Raw genomic sequence first — 16,856 nt, forward strand, 5'->3', positions numbered from 1 at the left:
GTTTTTCTTTTCATCTGTTTTTGTTTTATTCCGATGTGATCATGGAGGAATACCGTTGTCGATCTTGGATGGGATTTTAATTGCAGTCAAGGATGACATTGATTGCTATTCTCATCCTTCAAAGGGTATGTGTTTAACTTCCCATTTCCTCTGCGAATATCTCGGCCATTTTTAGCTGAAAATATTTCCCTGTAAAAAAGAGCAGGTGGTTCTACATGGTTTATGAGGTTCGCCAGGTAAAGGCAGATGCAGTGGCGTTGGAGATAGCATTCTATGTCATGAGTTACCAAGAAGTGTATTAGAAGGGAGTGTATTATTATCCTAAATCAGGATTTATGCCATGTAACAAAATCTCAAGTAGCACCTCTATTACTTGCATGGAATGCATATGTGCATTTTACTTTCAAGGAAAATAGTGGAGGATAAGAAATTCAACTAAACCTACAATTTTTTAAATTGACTAGAAAAACAGCAGAACATATATTTTCTATGCTTTGTCTTCTGCGACAAAAACTAACAAAGATCATTCCCTTTCAACCTCAGATGCTCCCTTAGCGATTGATTGGAGTATGCATCCTCTCAACTATCCTATTCACTGCATCACGGGACATGACTAACGTGTCATGTAGCAAAATACTGTACACATTTAGACCCTGCCAAGGAAAAACGAAGATGAAGGATTAGCTTTTTTGCAGTCATCTAAAGTGATGAACTCGAATAATTTGTGTAGCTTTCCCTATTTTAACCGACCGTACTGCGGGCACAAAAAGCTACATAATTGAGGATTGTGGCAAAAGCAAATTATGCATAACAATATCAAGAAAGTTATAAAAGTCATTTTAACAAAATCGCATCAGTGCAAGCCCAAAGTTCATTGTGGAAACACAAGCTTATATGCACACTGATGATGCCTAATATAATTGGAAACTTACAATTGAAGGCAACACGTTGACATAATGTAAATTTTGAGTAGCCAACTTTAGCTTTTCACTGATTGGGCCACCATCCACCAGCAGAAGCTTCTTGGTATTCTCCAATTGGTTGAAATAGTTCACTATGTTTTTTGTTTTGTGCGAAGAAATCTCTAAATCCTCAAAAACCATAAGCTGCATGCAGTGCAATTGACACAACTAAATCAATGAAGTAATGCAAAAGAAGAAAAGCTTAAATCATATTTTGTGAATGAAAGCAGGAGTTACACATTACACAACACAAATAACCATAATATATGCCCCGCTAGAACAAACCAAAACTAGTTAAATATGGAGGCTGATCAAGATTGATTAAAACTGACCAACTCTTGAAGAGCTCACATGAAATTATTGTTCATTGTTCCAAAAATAGGGAGCTTTAAAATCTGAAACTATAAACTAAAGCAGTCGTCTCTGGGAAAACAAATCTCCCAAATCCTGCTAGAACTTGCTCTAAGGAACAAACATAGTACGTCCTCCAACATAAAAAAAGAATCATAAATTGAAATCATTGAACTCCAACAACAAAAAAAAGAAAGAAATGTGGTTGAAATCGAAATTCTTTTGCATATCTAAATACTTTCTAATATGAAGAGCACAAAGTATGCCACACAAAAGAAGCAAGTATTCGTCTCATTGCCCAATATGATCACAGGAAATGATAACCAAGACTTGCAATCTACATCCAAAGTAAGGTGGCATTTGACTGGAAAGCAATAGATCTGGATTTGGTAGAAAAGATAATGGGTTTGATTTCCAAAGATGTAAATTCGGATTTGACTTTTGAGTTTGATTTCCAGAAAAATATGAATAGATTTGGAAAACAATTTTATCTAAGAAATATCAATGAAGCCTTGCTAACTATCGGGTTGCTTTCACTTCTCAAAATTATTTTGTTGCTTTAATTTTGGTAAATATTACTAACAGATTAAATCCAAGTAAACATTTATTTCTATTAAACATATTCTAGGCAACCTCCACTTCCAACCAAGAGGTTGTGAGTTCGAGTCACCCCAAGAGCAAGGTGGGGAGTTCTTGGAGGCAAGGATGCCGAGGGTCTATTGGAAACAGCCTCTCTACATCATGGTAGGGGTAAGGTCTGCGTACACACTACCCTCCCCAGACCCCACTAGTGGGATTATACTGGGTTGTTGTTGTTGTTGTTGTTGTATATTCTAGAATAACCAAAAGGAAAAAGTTCCAAGAGAGAGGAAGGAAATGAGACAGCAAGTTTTGATCTCACGTTGCTGTTTGGTTTCAAAAATGACAACATCTCAACGACTCCTCATTTACTCTTTGAGTTTCTATTTTATTTTGCTTTCTTTTAGAAGTTCCCAAACAAAAAATAATGTGTGCGTGGAAGGGGATGTGGCTTGCCTTCCCTTCAGCTGCACGAGCTGATAGTGCAATCTTCAATCCTAGGCGCCGGACCTTCTTATTCAGTTGGATTGCGTGACTTCGTGGCTTTGGACCGTGCATAGTTGCACCACCTCGAAACTGCATTGATCACGAAAACCCATTATAATTTTTCTGAAGCGATATATCAAGTCATCGTAAATTGTTAAGAATTCAAGAAAATCTGAACAAGAAAAAAGGCAAGATAATGTTACCTGAGCACCACGCAGTGTTCCGTGCCTCGCTCGTCCTGTGCCCTTCTGCCTCCACGGTTTTCTACCAGTCCCACTAACTTCACTAATAGTTTTAGTTGAATGGGTTCCCTGCAGCATTCACCAAGAGAAGGTCTACAACACTATTTGAATCCTCTACTGCCTTGGCAAGTAACTATAATTTGCAAAGCTTGTAGAATCAGGGGAACAAGCATAAAGATAGAAAGCAGGTAGGAGAATAGGAGGCCCTGATGATTTAAATGATCCACAGTAGATCACTTTTCGTCTGCAACATTTTTCTTTAGCAAGGCAATTTTTTCAAGGGCATATGAGTTTCTGTGATTTTCATATGCCTCAAAATGTTTATCCTGATTCTCTTCCCCCATACCCCCCTCCAAAAAATCTATTTGTTTCCCACAGAAGCAATTGACATAAAAGATGAAAAATGATAAATGCTCTTAAGCATGGGAAACAGAGTAAAAAAGGAGTAGCTTGCCAATATCTATGCTCTCTATAATTCAAAATTTGGGATTCAAAAAATTCGTGCACATACCTGCTGTCGTTTTGCTAGCTGCCATCTCACAACACGATGAATAATATCTTTCCTAATTGGGACATCAAAAACATCCCCAGCCAAACACATAAAACCTTTGTCTTCATTAAGAAAGTTCATTACTGGAATGACCAGGTCCTGATGGAGCCCTACCACATACAGTAATAAAAAAGATAGTAACAAAAAGTCAGATGATACAGATTCATCCGCTGAGAGTACGTTTTCAGTATATTATAAGGAGACAGACATAATACCAACTCCATTTTGTACAATCAAGATGTGGCGATCATCCTTACAAAGGGCAACATATGAGTCTAGAAAGTGTTCCCACATAGTAGGCGAAATGTAAAGCAAGCAACAAACAGTTTCAACTATTACTACTGTGAGAAAGCACGAAAGAAAAATATATTATTGATATTCTTAACTATGTTACAACGAGCCTTATTTATAAGTATACACAATATATAATATATTCCTATTACATACGGGACTAGGACTAATACATAACATATTCCTATTACATACGGGACTAGGACTAATTATATACATAATCCCCCTCAAGCTGGTGCATATAAATCATATGTACCAAGCTTGGTACATATGTAACTAATACGAGAACTAGTGAGGGACTCGGTAAAAATGTCTGCAAGTTGATCATTCGACTTCACAAACTTTGTAGCAATATCTCCCGAGAGTACCTTTTCTCTGACACTTTGTCAATCTCAACGTATTAAGTTCTCTCATGGAACACTGCATTTTATGCAATATGAATAGCAGCTTGATTATCACACAAGTTTCATCTGGCTAATCTCACCAAATTTTAACCCCTTGAGCAACTGTTTGATCTAAATTAGCTCACATGTTGCAATAGTCATTGCTCGATATTCTGCTTCCACACTAGACCGAGCAACCATATTCTGTTTCTTGCTCTTCAAAGACACCAAATTACCTCCAACTAAGACACAATATCCAGACGTAGAACGTCTATCAGAAGGTGATCTTGCTCAATCAGCATCTGAGTATCCAACGATTTGCTCATGGCCTCATCCTCAAACAATAATTCTTTGCCTAAAGCTGATTTTTTATACCGAAAAATGCGGACAACTACATCCCAATGACTATCACATGGAGAATTCATAAATTGACTCACAACACTCACAGGAAAGGAAATGTCAGGTCTAGTCACTGTGAGGTAATTTAATTTACTAACCAGCCGCCTATATCTTGCGGAATCACTGAACGGATCCCCATGTCCTGGCAGAATGCCTAAGGCATACTTCCGTTGTGAGATCAAAAGACCTGAGCTAGACTGAGCGACTTCAATACCCCACAAAATACTTTAACTTGCACAGACTCTTAGTCTGAAAGTGCGGGAAGAGAGCTTCAACTTAATAATACCATCGGGTCATTGCATATAATAATATTATCGTCAACATAAACGACTAGATAAATACAGAGATTTGAAGCAGAATGCCAATAAAATACAGAGTGATCAGCTTCACTACGAGTCATGCCAAACTCTTGGATAACTATGTTGAACACTTGAACTTACCAAACCAGGTTCGAGGAGACTGCTTTAGACCATAAAGTAACCGGCGCAAGCCACATACAAGGCTATGAGATTAAAAGGATTACCGGGAACATAAAGAACTGAATTCAAAGGTAAAGAAGGAAGTGGACTTGCTTGACCTATTCCAGTTGCCATGGTTTGAGACATGTTGGCCATTGTGACTGTTGGAAAAGATTGAGAATATGAAATAGTAGTGAACAGAGATTAGTTACCATAAATGTGATCAGATGCACCTGAATCAATGACCCAAGAATCGGAGGATGAAGATTGGGAGGCACAAGTCACACTATTACATGTTTGAACATCGGGAGCTATATCTGAAGATGTCTGTTTGCATGCTTTGTACTGAAGGAACTCAATATAATCTAGAAATCATCCAACTATTCATAGTATTGCATCCCATTTCGCTACAACCAATTTCTCAATAACTAAAACTCGTATGGTTAACCTTAGAATGCCAAAGTAGAACAAGTTAAGACGGATACTCTCCTTTTTTTTCTTAGTTAGATGGAGTTGGAAAGGGAAAGACGGCCTCTGGAAATCAAGTTCTTCACTTGAAATAGTGAAAAATGAAGAAGTACCTGGGAAAACACTGTTCAAAACAGGAAAAGCATTGTTCAAGCCGGAAAAAAATTAATGTTGTTAGAATTTGATGATACTTATATAGGTAGGCCCGGAATTGCAGAGGCAACACACTGACCAAAAGAGGCTTTGCCAAAATCTGTCCAGAAATAGACTCACACCGGTGCGTGGACGTCGGAACTTCGCCGGAAAAATTCAACCGGAGGCTAATATACTTCGTGGTGGTGTTGGTTTTTTGCACAACACTGATGGATAATATTCTTCTTGCGGACAAACCTCTTTTTGTCGGAAAAAGGGCTTCCGATTGACTAATATCTATTTCTGGAGTTGCTGGAATTGATGCACAGGGATAAATTTCTCACGGTTGCTTTGATACCATGTGAGAAAGCATGGAAAAAAAATATATTATTGATATTCTTCACTATGTGATGCAAGATAAAGAAGGCCTAGAATTCAAGATTAGGATTTCTTATTCTCTCTTTTAGTAGGATTTTATTTGTAGTTCTAGTCGAACTTTAGTTGGTATTTCATTCCAACTAGAATTCATTTTCCTATTTTAGTTAGAATAGGTTTTTCTTAACTCTATTCTTATTCTAGTTTAATTATGATTAGTTTTCCTTAACCTCATCAATGTTACTCATTGTAAGGCCTATTTAAAGGGCTCAATATGCTGAAAATAAAGATGAGTGATTAGTTTCTTTGAGCATTAGCTTCAAAAACGTAATTGACTCTTTTGTTTCCTTTTCTTTGCTTATTCAACGCTTCTTGCAATCCTGTAGGATTGAGGAGCTTGTGAGTGAGGTTTTTTTCCATCTTATAGTCTTCTAACGTGAATTTGAAGAACGCTTTCGCTAGTTTTGTGAAAAACTTTAGCGGTGTGCTTTTGTTTTTCTCTCTTCTTTGTGCTTGAGACTAGGACTAGGACTAATTATATATAAGTATACACAATACATAACCTACTCTTATTACATATGGGACTAGGACTAATTTTATATATTCACATAACTATCTAACAACTTCTTCGTTACTTCTAAATCTAAAGGGGAATAATATAGCATACTTTACACCAGCAAAGTGGCGATCAACGAAAAAACAAGCATGATAGCTAACTTTGTTTTCATTAAATTCCTTCAGCTTCTAAGCATGGGAATATGAGGAACTATAATTCCACTAAACAATATTTTATAATTTGTTCTGCCAAATAGCTGACCCCAACATGCTTGGGATTGTGGTGTAGCAGCGTTGTATTAGTGCCAAATACTTAAAAATACATAACACTCATTCTCTAGAAAGCTAATAAGGAAAGCTGGAACTTCCCCAAAAACATAAACATGATTGAAGCCAAAGATACATGTTCTGCCAAATGTGGTATCCAATAACATTCTACTTTGTGCTATTCTTTATAAACTAAGGGGGCTCACGAAAATAATACTAGTAGGTCCTACACAAAATGGTTGGAATAGGATTATTCACTCAATATGGCTACTAAATTAAACACTATTTATAATTACAAGATGATTGATCAAATATAATGCTATTACCATGCCGTTAGACGCTTGCCACTCCTTTAGATTAGGTGGAGCATTTTTTTTCCCAGTGAGCAGAATATACAAAGGAATAGATATTATTATCCTATCCTAAAGCTCTCAAAGCACATAGACCAAGTAACTAGATAAAACAAGTTTTTGCTTCCCATACTTGGAGTTTAGAAGCCAGTACTTCAGAGAATTGAGAAGAAGCTAGAATGTTGGTAGAAAAGTTTTCTCAATAAGCGGAGCAGATTGGCATTTATTAGTAGCACGCTCTCAAGCTTGCCAACATATTATGTTCCAGATGTAGACCATAATATAGTGTCGCAGAAAATCAAGTTTAAAGATTGTGTGATTTTTTATGTTAGTTTTATTTTTATGTTTTGTCACCAATTTAAGCATTTATATCTTTTATAAGTGTTAATTTTAGTTTCCAATATCCACATTTTACATCCTTCTTTAAGAATTTCATATTTGCAGGCATTTTTTTGATAATTTCAGAATTCTTGCAGTTCTATACTCCTTAATTATTGCAAAGGAGGGATTGGACTGCTGGAGGTGGACGCCATAGATGGGAGAAAGCTTCTCTATTAATTTTTCTTTCTAGTTTGTTAAGGATAGAAAGCACAGAGTTTCTACATGTACTAGGGCCACAAGAAGATTTAACTTTTCGTGTTGATAAGAGTTGTTTGGAGTTGTGGAAGAATATGAGCATCGAACCCCAAACCTTAATTCAATTGATAGAGTGGCTCAAGATTAACCCTTAAACAACCAATATTGATGGCCAAGTGTATGCTTTAACACAACATCCTCCCGCATATGTAACCTTGCTCTAGGGTTTACAAGTGGATTTTTGAAGACTTGTTTTCCCCCTTTTTTAAGAAGACGGAAGGATGGACCTAAGGTAGAGAGGGAGCAGCTGACGAATAGGCCAAACCTGAGGATGTTATGTTGGGCAAAGAGAGTGAGTAGGTTCAACAGGTTAAAAGATGAGCTTGGAGCAAAGTTAGGGTTTAATGGGCTGAATTGAAAGAGAGAGAGAAGCCCATAGCAAGCCACAGTCGATAGAATAGTATAGAGAAAGGTTGAGAAAATGAGCTTACTAAAATTTGAATCTAATACCATGTCAAAGAATCTGAATATCCAACCCCAAAATCGTGAGGCAATGGGTTGAGTTGTCCACGACATTATAAACCCTTACACAACCAGTGAGAGACAAGTGTGTGCTCTAACAGGAGTGACAATTTAACAGTTGTGAACTTAAAGAAAGAAAAAGAATCATGTGGCTGTGCTTTATGTGCAGAGAGGTAGTGGCGGAAATGACCATTTTCACATTCATTGCGTAGTTTGTGACAATGTTATGGAACTTGCTGCTAAATCTTTTCAGTGTCCACTGGGAATTCCAAGTTTTGTTTAAGACATTGCTTGGGTGTCGGAAGAAGAGAAGGGGAACAGCATGGAAAGGGACTCCCCAGGGAGTTATGTTGACCATATGGAGGGAACAGAACTGAAAAACTTAACTTTCGAATGGAAGGAAAGATCCTTCTGCAAATGAAGCTGATTTGTTTAACTTTTTGTATGCTAATGTTGAACTCACAATACCAAACATGAATGGATGATTGGACCGCTTTTGTGAAAACAAATTTACTTTAGATAGGTTTCATTTTACCTATTCCGCACATGGTTTTCCCCTATTGTAATACAATTCATTTACTTATCAAAAAGAAAGAATACATTTTTGCTTTCCAATCCAACCATGTTCCATGCTTGTAATATACAATAGTAGCAGTAGTTGTTGTTATATCAAGTTCTATGCATTCAAACACAGCCAACATTTCCAAATAAAGCATTCGGCAAGCAGGTTTAAACTATTAACACCTTAATGGTCAGCATATACAACAATGGATAATAAAATTTCTAGCATAAGTGACAGACCACTAGGCAATTAATGAAAATGTCAAAATCCATACCTATCTCACGCTCTGGAGTTGAGACACATTTCTTAGTTAATAGATATGAAGGAAATGAACCGTCACTGGAATCAGGGGTCATGATGGAAGTTGAATATCTTCGACAAGAGAGGAAGAATGATTCGTCCTGCATCGAGAAATTAGAAACAGGTTTACAATACATACTAAACAGGGCTCCCTTTTTTGATAAGCTATTTACATACTTCATCAACCCAGACTTGGATTCCTGTCTCCTTATAACTCAAGGATATCGTGGTACGAGCCTATAGAACAGATTATGTTCAAGTAAGGTCGTATATACTAAACAGGACTCTCATTGATACTACGAGGTTTTCAGTATTTGGTTCATCTTTACTCATATCGAACTCATATTTTTCCAAGCCCAGTAAGATTAAGTATCACCTCTAAGCTAAGAGAACCTCATACAACATCGGTCAGTAAACTTACAAAGAGGCTATTCTAAAGAATATCAATAACATCTCTTTTGAAATAAGTACGCAACAAGGGAAAAAAAGAACTCATAATGACAAGTATTTACCTTTCTGAAGACAGAAGATTCCACACAAGCCACATCAACACCAAGAATATGACCCTTCCCTGCTTCACAAAATTATTAAAGGAAACATAATATGCATCTTAGGATTTTTAGCATAGTGCAAATCGTACTGCACAAATAGGGATAAAAACAATTTTTGTGTGTGTATTAACTTTTGAATCCTCTTGTAGTGGCAAAGGTAATTCAAAAATTTTTGGCACAGCCGCTGCTAAAAAAGACACAGACAGATCCAACATTAAGACAGCAGATATAGGCACACCACTGCCCTCTGCACTAAATATACATACTTATAACTGCAAAAAAATAAAAAAGATACAATCGTTATATTAATCATGTGCCCATTGTAAACAAAAATATAGTGGGTGAAGTGTGTCTGCGTGTGTGTGAGTGTGTATTACTCTGCATCCATTAAATCTTGGATCCACCTAAAGCTAGATTTTACAATAAAGATTTGATTTTTCAATAGAATCTTGAAAAAACACAAGAGGATTTGTGAAGAAGTGAAAAAGGAATACCATCAGAAGCAGAAAGTGGAGAACCCAAGCGACCAAGTGAATTTAGAGAACGCAAAAGCCTCCTTGAAATGGACAAAGCCATGCTCTAGATTTAGCACAAAGCAAAACGAATTAATTACACATTAATCAGCGAATATTTAAACTTCAGCAGATAGAGAAAAGAGTAAATGGAGTGATTGAGCTTAGAGTTACAAAGGAAAAATCGATATGAGAAAAAGGAGGCATACAGTGAAATGAACTACAATTTGCAAACTCACAAAAGGCAGCTCCCGGTGCGGCTAAACCCCAACTAATCCTATTTTGAAACTTTTTTGTGGAAATAAAATATATATTTGGTTGCTAAAGTTGTATATTTTGTTTGTTAACCTCTTCTATTTTCTTCCCCGAAAAAGTTTTTAGTGTATTTTTCTAACTATAGCAACTAGGTCAGCAAGTCAAAAATGAAATGATTACTCAGCATTGTTTACATTAAACTAATTAATCACATATAACTACAACCCAATAAAATTCCACTAGTGGGGTCTGAAAAGGGTAGTGTGTATGCAGACCTTACCCCTACCCCGAGAGGGTAGAGAGGTTGTTTCCGAAAGACTCTCGGTTCAAGAAGACGAAAAGAGATAATATATCAGTACCATCCACAGAAACCAAAGGAATAATAACAGTATCATAAAAATCAGAAAATAAATGAAAACAATAACCAGCAAATAGACGCGGCACTATAAAACAAAAGAGTGAGAACACAACATTAACCACTAGCAGTCTAAGACAAAAATACTATCAGACTAGCCTCACATAGTTACGACCCTACCCTAAAACCCTAATACTCGACCTCCACAGCTTCCTATCAAGGGTCATATCTTCGGAAATTTGAAGTGTCGTCATGTCCTGCCTGATCACCTCTCCCCAATACTTGTTAGGGCGCCCCCGGCCTCTTCTCGTGCCTTCCAAAGCCAGCCGCTCACACCTCCTCACCGGTGTATTTGGGCTTCTTCCGTGTACAAATGCCCGAACCACCGGCGTTGAGATGAGGATGTTGAGATGGATGTGCGGGCACGCCAGGATGGATAAGATTAGGAATGAAGATATTCGGGAAAAGGTGGGTGTGGCCCCTATGGATGACAAGATGCGGGAAGCGAGGCTTAGATGGTTCGGGCACGTGCGAAGGAGAAGCCCAGATGCCCCGGTCAGGTGTGAGCGGTTGGCCTTGGCGGGTTCAAGAAGAGGGAGAGGGCGACCTAAGAAGTATTTGGGAGAAGTGATCAGGCAGGACATGGCGTGGCTTCAGATTTCCGAGGACATGGCCCTTGATATGAAGGTGTGGAGGTCAAGCATTAGGGTATTAGAATAGGAGGTAGCTGATAAGGTTCATCCGTAGGGGAGGCTGGTCTGATAAGGTTGGGTCCTAGGCTGCTACCGATTATTGTTGTATCCACATTATTCTTTCGTTTTTTTAAGTATCGGGCTTTATTCACTTATTTTTGTTGTTATTTCTCATCTATTTTGTGGTTCTTATGTCGTTGTTATTGCTCATATAGTTCTGTTAATGGTACTAACATTTTGTCTCTCTCTTGTCTCTCTTTGTTTTCTTGAGCCAAGGTCTTTCGGAAACAACCTCTCTACCCTCCGGGGGAGGGGTAAGGTCTGCGTACACTCTACCCCCAGATCCCACTTGTGGGAACTCACTGGGTTATTGTTGTTGATGATGATATCTTTAAAAAAGTACTTGGGGCAGAAAAAATGGGTATCTTCGAGTATATGTCTCCGGAAAGAATATCAATGGGTAGACCGACAAAGATACAACTTGTAAAGCAAGTCGAATTGACCAGAAAAAGAAGCAAATGGGCGTGTGGAAGAAGTTAAAAAGGGAAGTTGAAGAAATTAAGAAAAAAACTGATAATAAGCTAGCGGAGATGGAAAAACGATGGAAAAAAATTCCAAATAATTCTTGCAACTCAAAGTAGACAGCCAAATGATGCAAATCAAATCGTAAGTAACTTATTATACTGCTTACTAATATCTTTTTATATTTTCCTTACAAAACTTTATTATTATTAACAAGTAAAGTTTATTTTTTTCAACAAAAACACTTTGATGTACTATTTTCTTATATATTTTTTAATTGTTATTGCAGCTTGTGGAGTAGTGCATGATGGAAGCATCAAGATTGACGGTCGGGGACACAAATAATTATTAATTCTCTTGTAAAAGCTTATTGTTATTTGAATAAAATAATATTCCACTATTTTGAATGATATTGTTGAACATTTATTAAGTTTTTTTAATATTGCATTTATTAAATAATTATAATTGAAGGTACATTTCATGCCAAAAATAGATTCTTGCCTACATTATATGAATTATTGTGGCTAACAGTATTCGAGGAAAAATTTTCAATTAGTAGCTAAGAAAATTTTTAATCGTAGCAAAACATATATACAATTGCCACATAATATGAATATGGCTATACATTTTTATTTTTATAGCAAATGAAGAAAATCTTTTGCAACAATTTTATGCTTTATGGCAAAAAAGTATGAAATTTTAGCTATGTATTTTTGAATTTGTAGCTAAACATGTATATCCATAATTGCCACGTATCACGAACATGGCTACATATTTTTACTTTTCGTAGCAAATAAAGAAAATATTTTGCTATAGTAAGATATATTTCATGGCTAAAAGTATGGATTTTTAGCTACAATAAGAAAATATTGGATTTTTAGCTATAATAAGAAAATATTTGTGGCAAATACTTTAATTCATTGCACTAAATTTTTTATCCGTAGCTGAATACAAAGTACTATTGCTACGAAACTAAGCTATAGAAATAGCCACAAAATTCAAATTTACGTGGCAAACAAATTAAATCTTATGCTAAAATACAACACTTTGTAGCTACAAAATAAAGATAGCTATAAATTTTATTTGTCGTGGCAAAAGAATAAAATTATTGCTATAATCATCTTTTTCGTGGAAAGAATGTATTATTATCACAGGTAGAACTCAGAAAATTTTCATAGCAATAAGTATTAATCCTATGTCATGGATCATGTAAAGTTTGTAGCTAACTTTTAGTTACGCCACTTCTTGCTACGAATGCTACGGGGGGAAAATTGTGGTTACAGTATTTAGCTATGAAAGTTTTTATATTTAGCTACAATATATTTTATAGCTATATATGCATAATGTTGTAGCGAAAGAAATGAAGATAATGCCAGCGTCACTATAATTTTCGTAAACCTTTTTTTACTCATTAATTTTCATTTGAATTCTAGTGCTATAACTCTTTTTCTCCTCAAATTTCTTTCAACTTCAATTTCTAGTCAGTAAATTGTAAAAGATTTTATTGTTGTTATATGAATGTCAATATATGCGTATTTACTAGTCTAATTATATAAATTTCTTTGAAAGTCATGAGAACCAAAAATAAGAATAGTACATCTTAAAATGGTTGACGTGAATTTAATTCTGATGTCTTAGAATTTTCAAAATAACCCAAATTATTCCATTTGTCACATTTTATGTTCAGTGTTTGACTAGACATGAAGTTTAAGAAATAAATAAAAACTTTTCATACACAAACTACCAAAATTGTCCTACTACCAACAATTAAATGAGAAACAACTAGTGAGAATTCTACATGTGTTTTTTCATATTTCTTTATCCACAAATAAAATGGTGAACTTTCATATTAAGAGGATCCCAATAAATCATGTGAATAAAGGTAAAATGAGAATGAATCCAAATGCATAAAGTGACACTTACTTTTTTGGGACAAACTAAAAGAAAGTGTCAGGTAAAATAGAAAGGATGAAAGTATAAGAAAAGTAGTCTATATTTTACTGAGAAGATGGAGGAGTATAATTATAATTAGTTTTCCACTCCAAAGAGCAACAGAGTTAAGTGCAATTTACTAATTAAAATAACACTTAAGTATTATTTAGCAATGGAATGATATGTCCAAAGCAATGAAGCATATGCCAAAAATTATTCGGTCCCATGATGAAATAGTAGAAATATACTAACCAATAGCATGCATTAGGCTCTTATATTTCATGTTACAAAAATATACATTTCTTCTATACTATAACTTTGACCATTTTCATATTATTTTTGGTAGGCAATGGGGTGATAACGTTTTCCTTGGAATATCCAGAAAAGATGAAAATCACTTGCGGCTCTTTTGGCTTAATAGAGAAGTGAGGGGTCAAGTCACAATTAAATTTTATGCACACCATCCATATTTGGTAAACGTAGTTATCGTATTTTGGAAGCTTGTGTTTGATGATGCGTATCTACTTAAATATAAGACGTTCGAATGGGCACACAACTTGAAGATTTCGTTCAGCATTTATCAAGATTTTCTACCTTTTTAAATATAATGGGATTTGTTTAGTGCACATATTTTAAACAATTGTTTTTTGTGTTGTGGCCCTCTTGATTTTGGAAAATTAAAAGATTAGAAAATGAAAGGTCTTTGGTTTAGCTGAAACTCTGTCATCCAACTACAACTCTATTTTTTATCACTTAAAAGCCACGTAACTTTACCTTTGCAACTTAAAAGTCATTATGGTTAAAAATCTATAAAACATCCTAAGAAAAAGCTAACATTTTTTTTTGATAATGGTAACATAAAAAAAAGCTAACATTAAAAAATTATAACCAACTTGGACTCATTTCCACCTCAACCCGTGTTGACCCATAATCCAAATGGTTTATTAATATTATCGCAATCAGAAGGAGCAGACTTGAACAATTATTTTATGCTTAAAAAAATCTTCCTTTGTTTTCTATATAATAATCTTAATGCCACCAAGCTCCCTGTCACACCTCCCGCGGGATATGGAGTTTTTCCAATTAAAGTTATATTATTCGAAATGGGATTATTTATTTAATTTAGAGTCGCCACTTGGGATAATTATTATGGTGTCCCAAGTCACCGGTTCATTTTAAAATCTCAAATCGAGGAAAATTGACTAGATTTATGGTACGTGAATACAAAAGACCAGGTAAGGAATTCTGTTAACCTGGGAGAAGGTGTGAGGCACTCACGAGTTCCGTGGTTTTAGCACGGTCGCTTAACAATTAATACCTAGCTTAATTATCTAAATTATTACATGTTTAAAACCTATTGTGCATTTTATCTTCTACCGCTTTTAATTAAACATTTAAGCACTTTTTAGTATTTATGGAATTACTTTGAACAAGTTACGATGTCGTACACTTACTATTTTGGTACACATTGCAAACTGCGCCACGTGAAACACACCCGCGATTTACAACATGTTTATTATTATTATTATTATTATTATTTGAAATTGTGATCAAGTCGCGTAAAACACGCACTCGAATTGGGATTTATGTATCATGACTATGCCACGGAACCGTACCCATAGTCACGATGATTTATTAATCGCGCCTAAAGCAAACTACAAATGTTAAAATATTTATTTTACTAAGTTTGAGAGTAATTGTAACAAATCTAGAATTATGGAACTTTATCTTATTTATGGAAAAGGAGTGACTTTGACCATTGTTATCAAATCACTAGTTATACCTTAAAGTTTCATCCTTTTGACATTGTCAACAAAAAGTTACCCACTAGACTAATAAAATGACATGTATTATCAAGAACGTGTTGGGCTATCATAATAACATGCCCAAATTTTATTTAATTCAACCTCGCGTGGGCGTTACCTAACTAGTTACCAGGTCCAAAATAAATGAGAAACAACACCTAACAACTTAGAATGTTCCCGTAAAGTTTATTATGATGCCTATTCACAGATGAACACGATTATGTAATCACCGTCGATACTAGTTCGTGACTAACAAAATTTTGACTACAAACATGAAATCATCACGCTAAGTAAATGATTAACAACAAACTCTTTTGGGGATAGCAAAGTTATTAACCACATTAGCTTAGCAGCACATGTCTTGCAAACAATCAATCCTTCTTCCAACTTTACAACTATCCCCCTAGACTTGGCTGTTTCTCTACACATCTTCATGTGAATTCGTCATCAAATAATTCCAGATTTAATTACCAAACGAATCAGCAGGTCACAGAAGCATGAAAGTGATTTCAGGGGAGATTAATCACGATTACTTTGGATCACAGATTCATACAACTTGAATAAATAAACTTATGTTCATTAGACAGCGAAGCTTTAACTAATTAACGATTAAGTCATCTTATCAGAACAGAGTAATCACAAGACAAACAAAAGACAAATCAGGAAACTAACAAGCTAACGAATGCATCTGCGATTTCATTATAAGAACAAATTCGAAAGTACAAGTTTAGTGGATACCTGACTGTGCAATAATTAGCTTGGAAAAACCAAAGAGAGGCTGAATGATGAAAGCTGGAGCTCAGCCAAACAAGCAGCCCACGTATTTAGCAACATACAATAGAATCAAACAGTGATTTGAGTTTAAATCAAATCAACCTCCAGACTCGAAACAAGCTCTACAGCTCCATTAAACTCTGAAATCCCCCAAAAAATGAAAAAAAAATGAATTGAGATTGAAACCAGCTTTGTAACCTTGAATTTCAGATCCGAATACTGTAATTTCCAGCTGTTACTAGAGACTTAGGCGTGTGTGAAAGGGAGGAATGTGTACGAGTGAGAGAGATGAATGTGTGCAGATGTGGGAGCATTTTCCATTGGTGCGGCTACGGTTTTTTTTTTTATTTTAGGGAGGGGGTCTGTTCTCTGACCAGAAGGGGAAAGGGGTCGCTTTTGTTAGAGATGAAGAAGAGACGACGTAGTTTTTATACCAAACACGTCGTTTGGACTAACTTGTAGGCAAATTCCTGGACCGGGGATTGGGTTGGGGCGGAATGTGACAAAGATTGGGCTTAAAACAATGGCCCAGTCTGACTTTTAGCTTAGCAGCCCTTCTCCTTCTTTTCCTTCTTTATTAGACATTTGCACAATTAGCCACTTTAGACTCAAATTTTAATTAAATCCAATTTGTACGGCTAAACTATTTA

General features: G+C 35.7%; 1 protein-coding gene and 1 long non-coding RNA gene across 2 annotated transcripts; one reads left to right on the forward strand and one right to left on the reverse strand.

Moving 5' to 3' along the window:
• The first annotated feature begins 2 nt into the window (after positions 1–2).
• LOC138897906 (uncharacterized) lies at positions 3–413 on the forward strand. The gene is made up of 2 exons (XR_011410742.1): positions 3–125; positions 206–413. It is a non-coding gene; the product is annotated as an uncharacterized lncRNA (long non-coding RNA).
• On the reverse strand, positions 297–16,577 carry LOC104104218 (uncharacterized). The gene is made up of 9 exons (XM_009612242.3): positions 16,171–16,577; positions 9,854–9,938; positions 9,321–9,379; positions 8,783–8,909; positions 3,132–3,280; positions 2,582–2,689; positions 2,349–2,468; positions 933–1,106; positions 297–653 (listed from the first exon to the last, which is right to left on the reverse strand). Exons 2-9 carry the CDS (start codon positions 9,933–9,935, stop codon positions 552–554), a joined length of 921 nt encoding a protein of 306 aa, XP_009610537.1. The 5' UTR covers positions 9,936–9,938; positions 16,171–16,577; the 3' UTR covers positions 297–551.
• Positions 16,578–16,856: the final 279 nt, after the last annotated feature.

Source organism: Nicotiana tomentosiformis, chromosome 1, assembly GCF_000390325.3.
Source record: "Nicotiana tomentosiformis chromosome 1, ASM39032v3, whole genome shotgun sequence".
In the NCBI taxonomy this organism is placed as follows: Eukaryota; Viridiplantae; Streptophyta; class Magnoliopsida; order Solanales; family Solanaceae; genus Nicotiana; species Nicotiana tomentosiformis.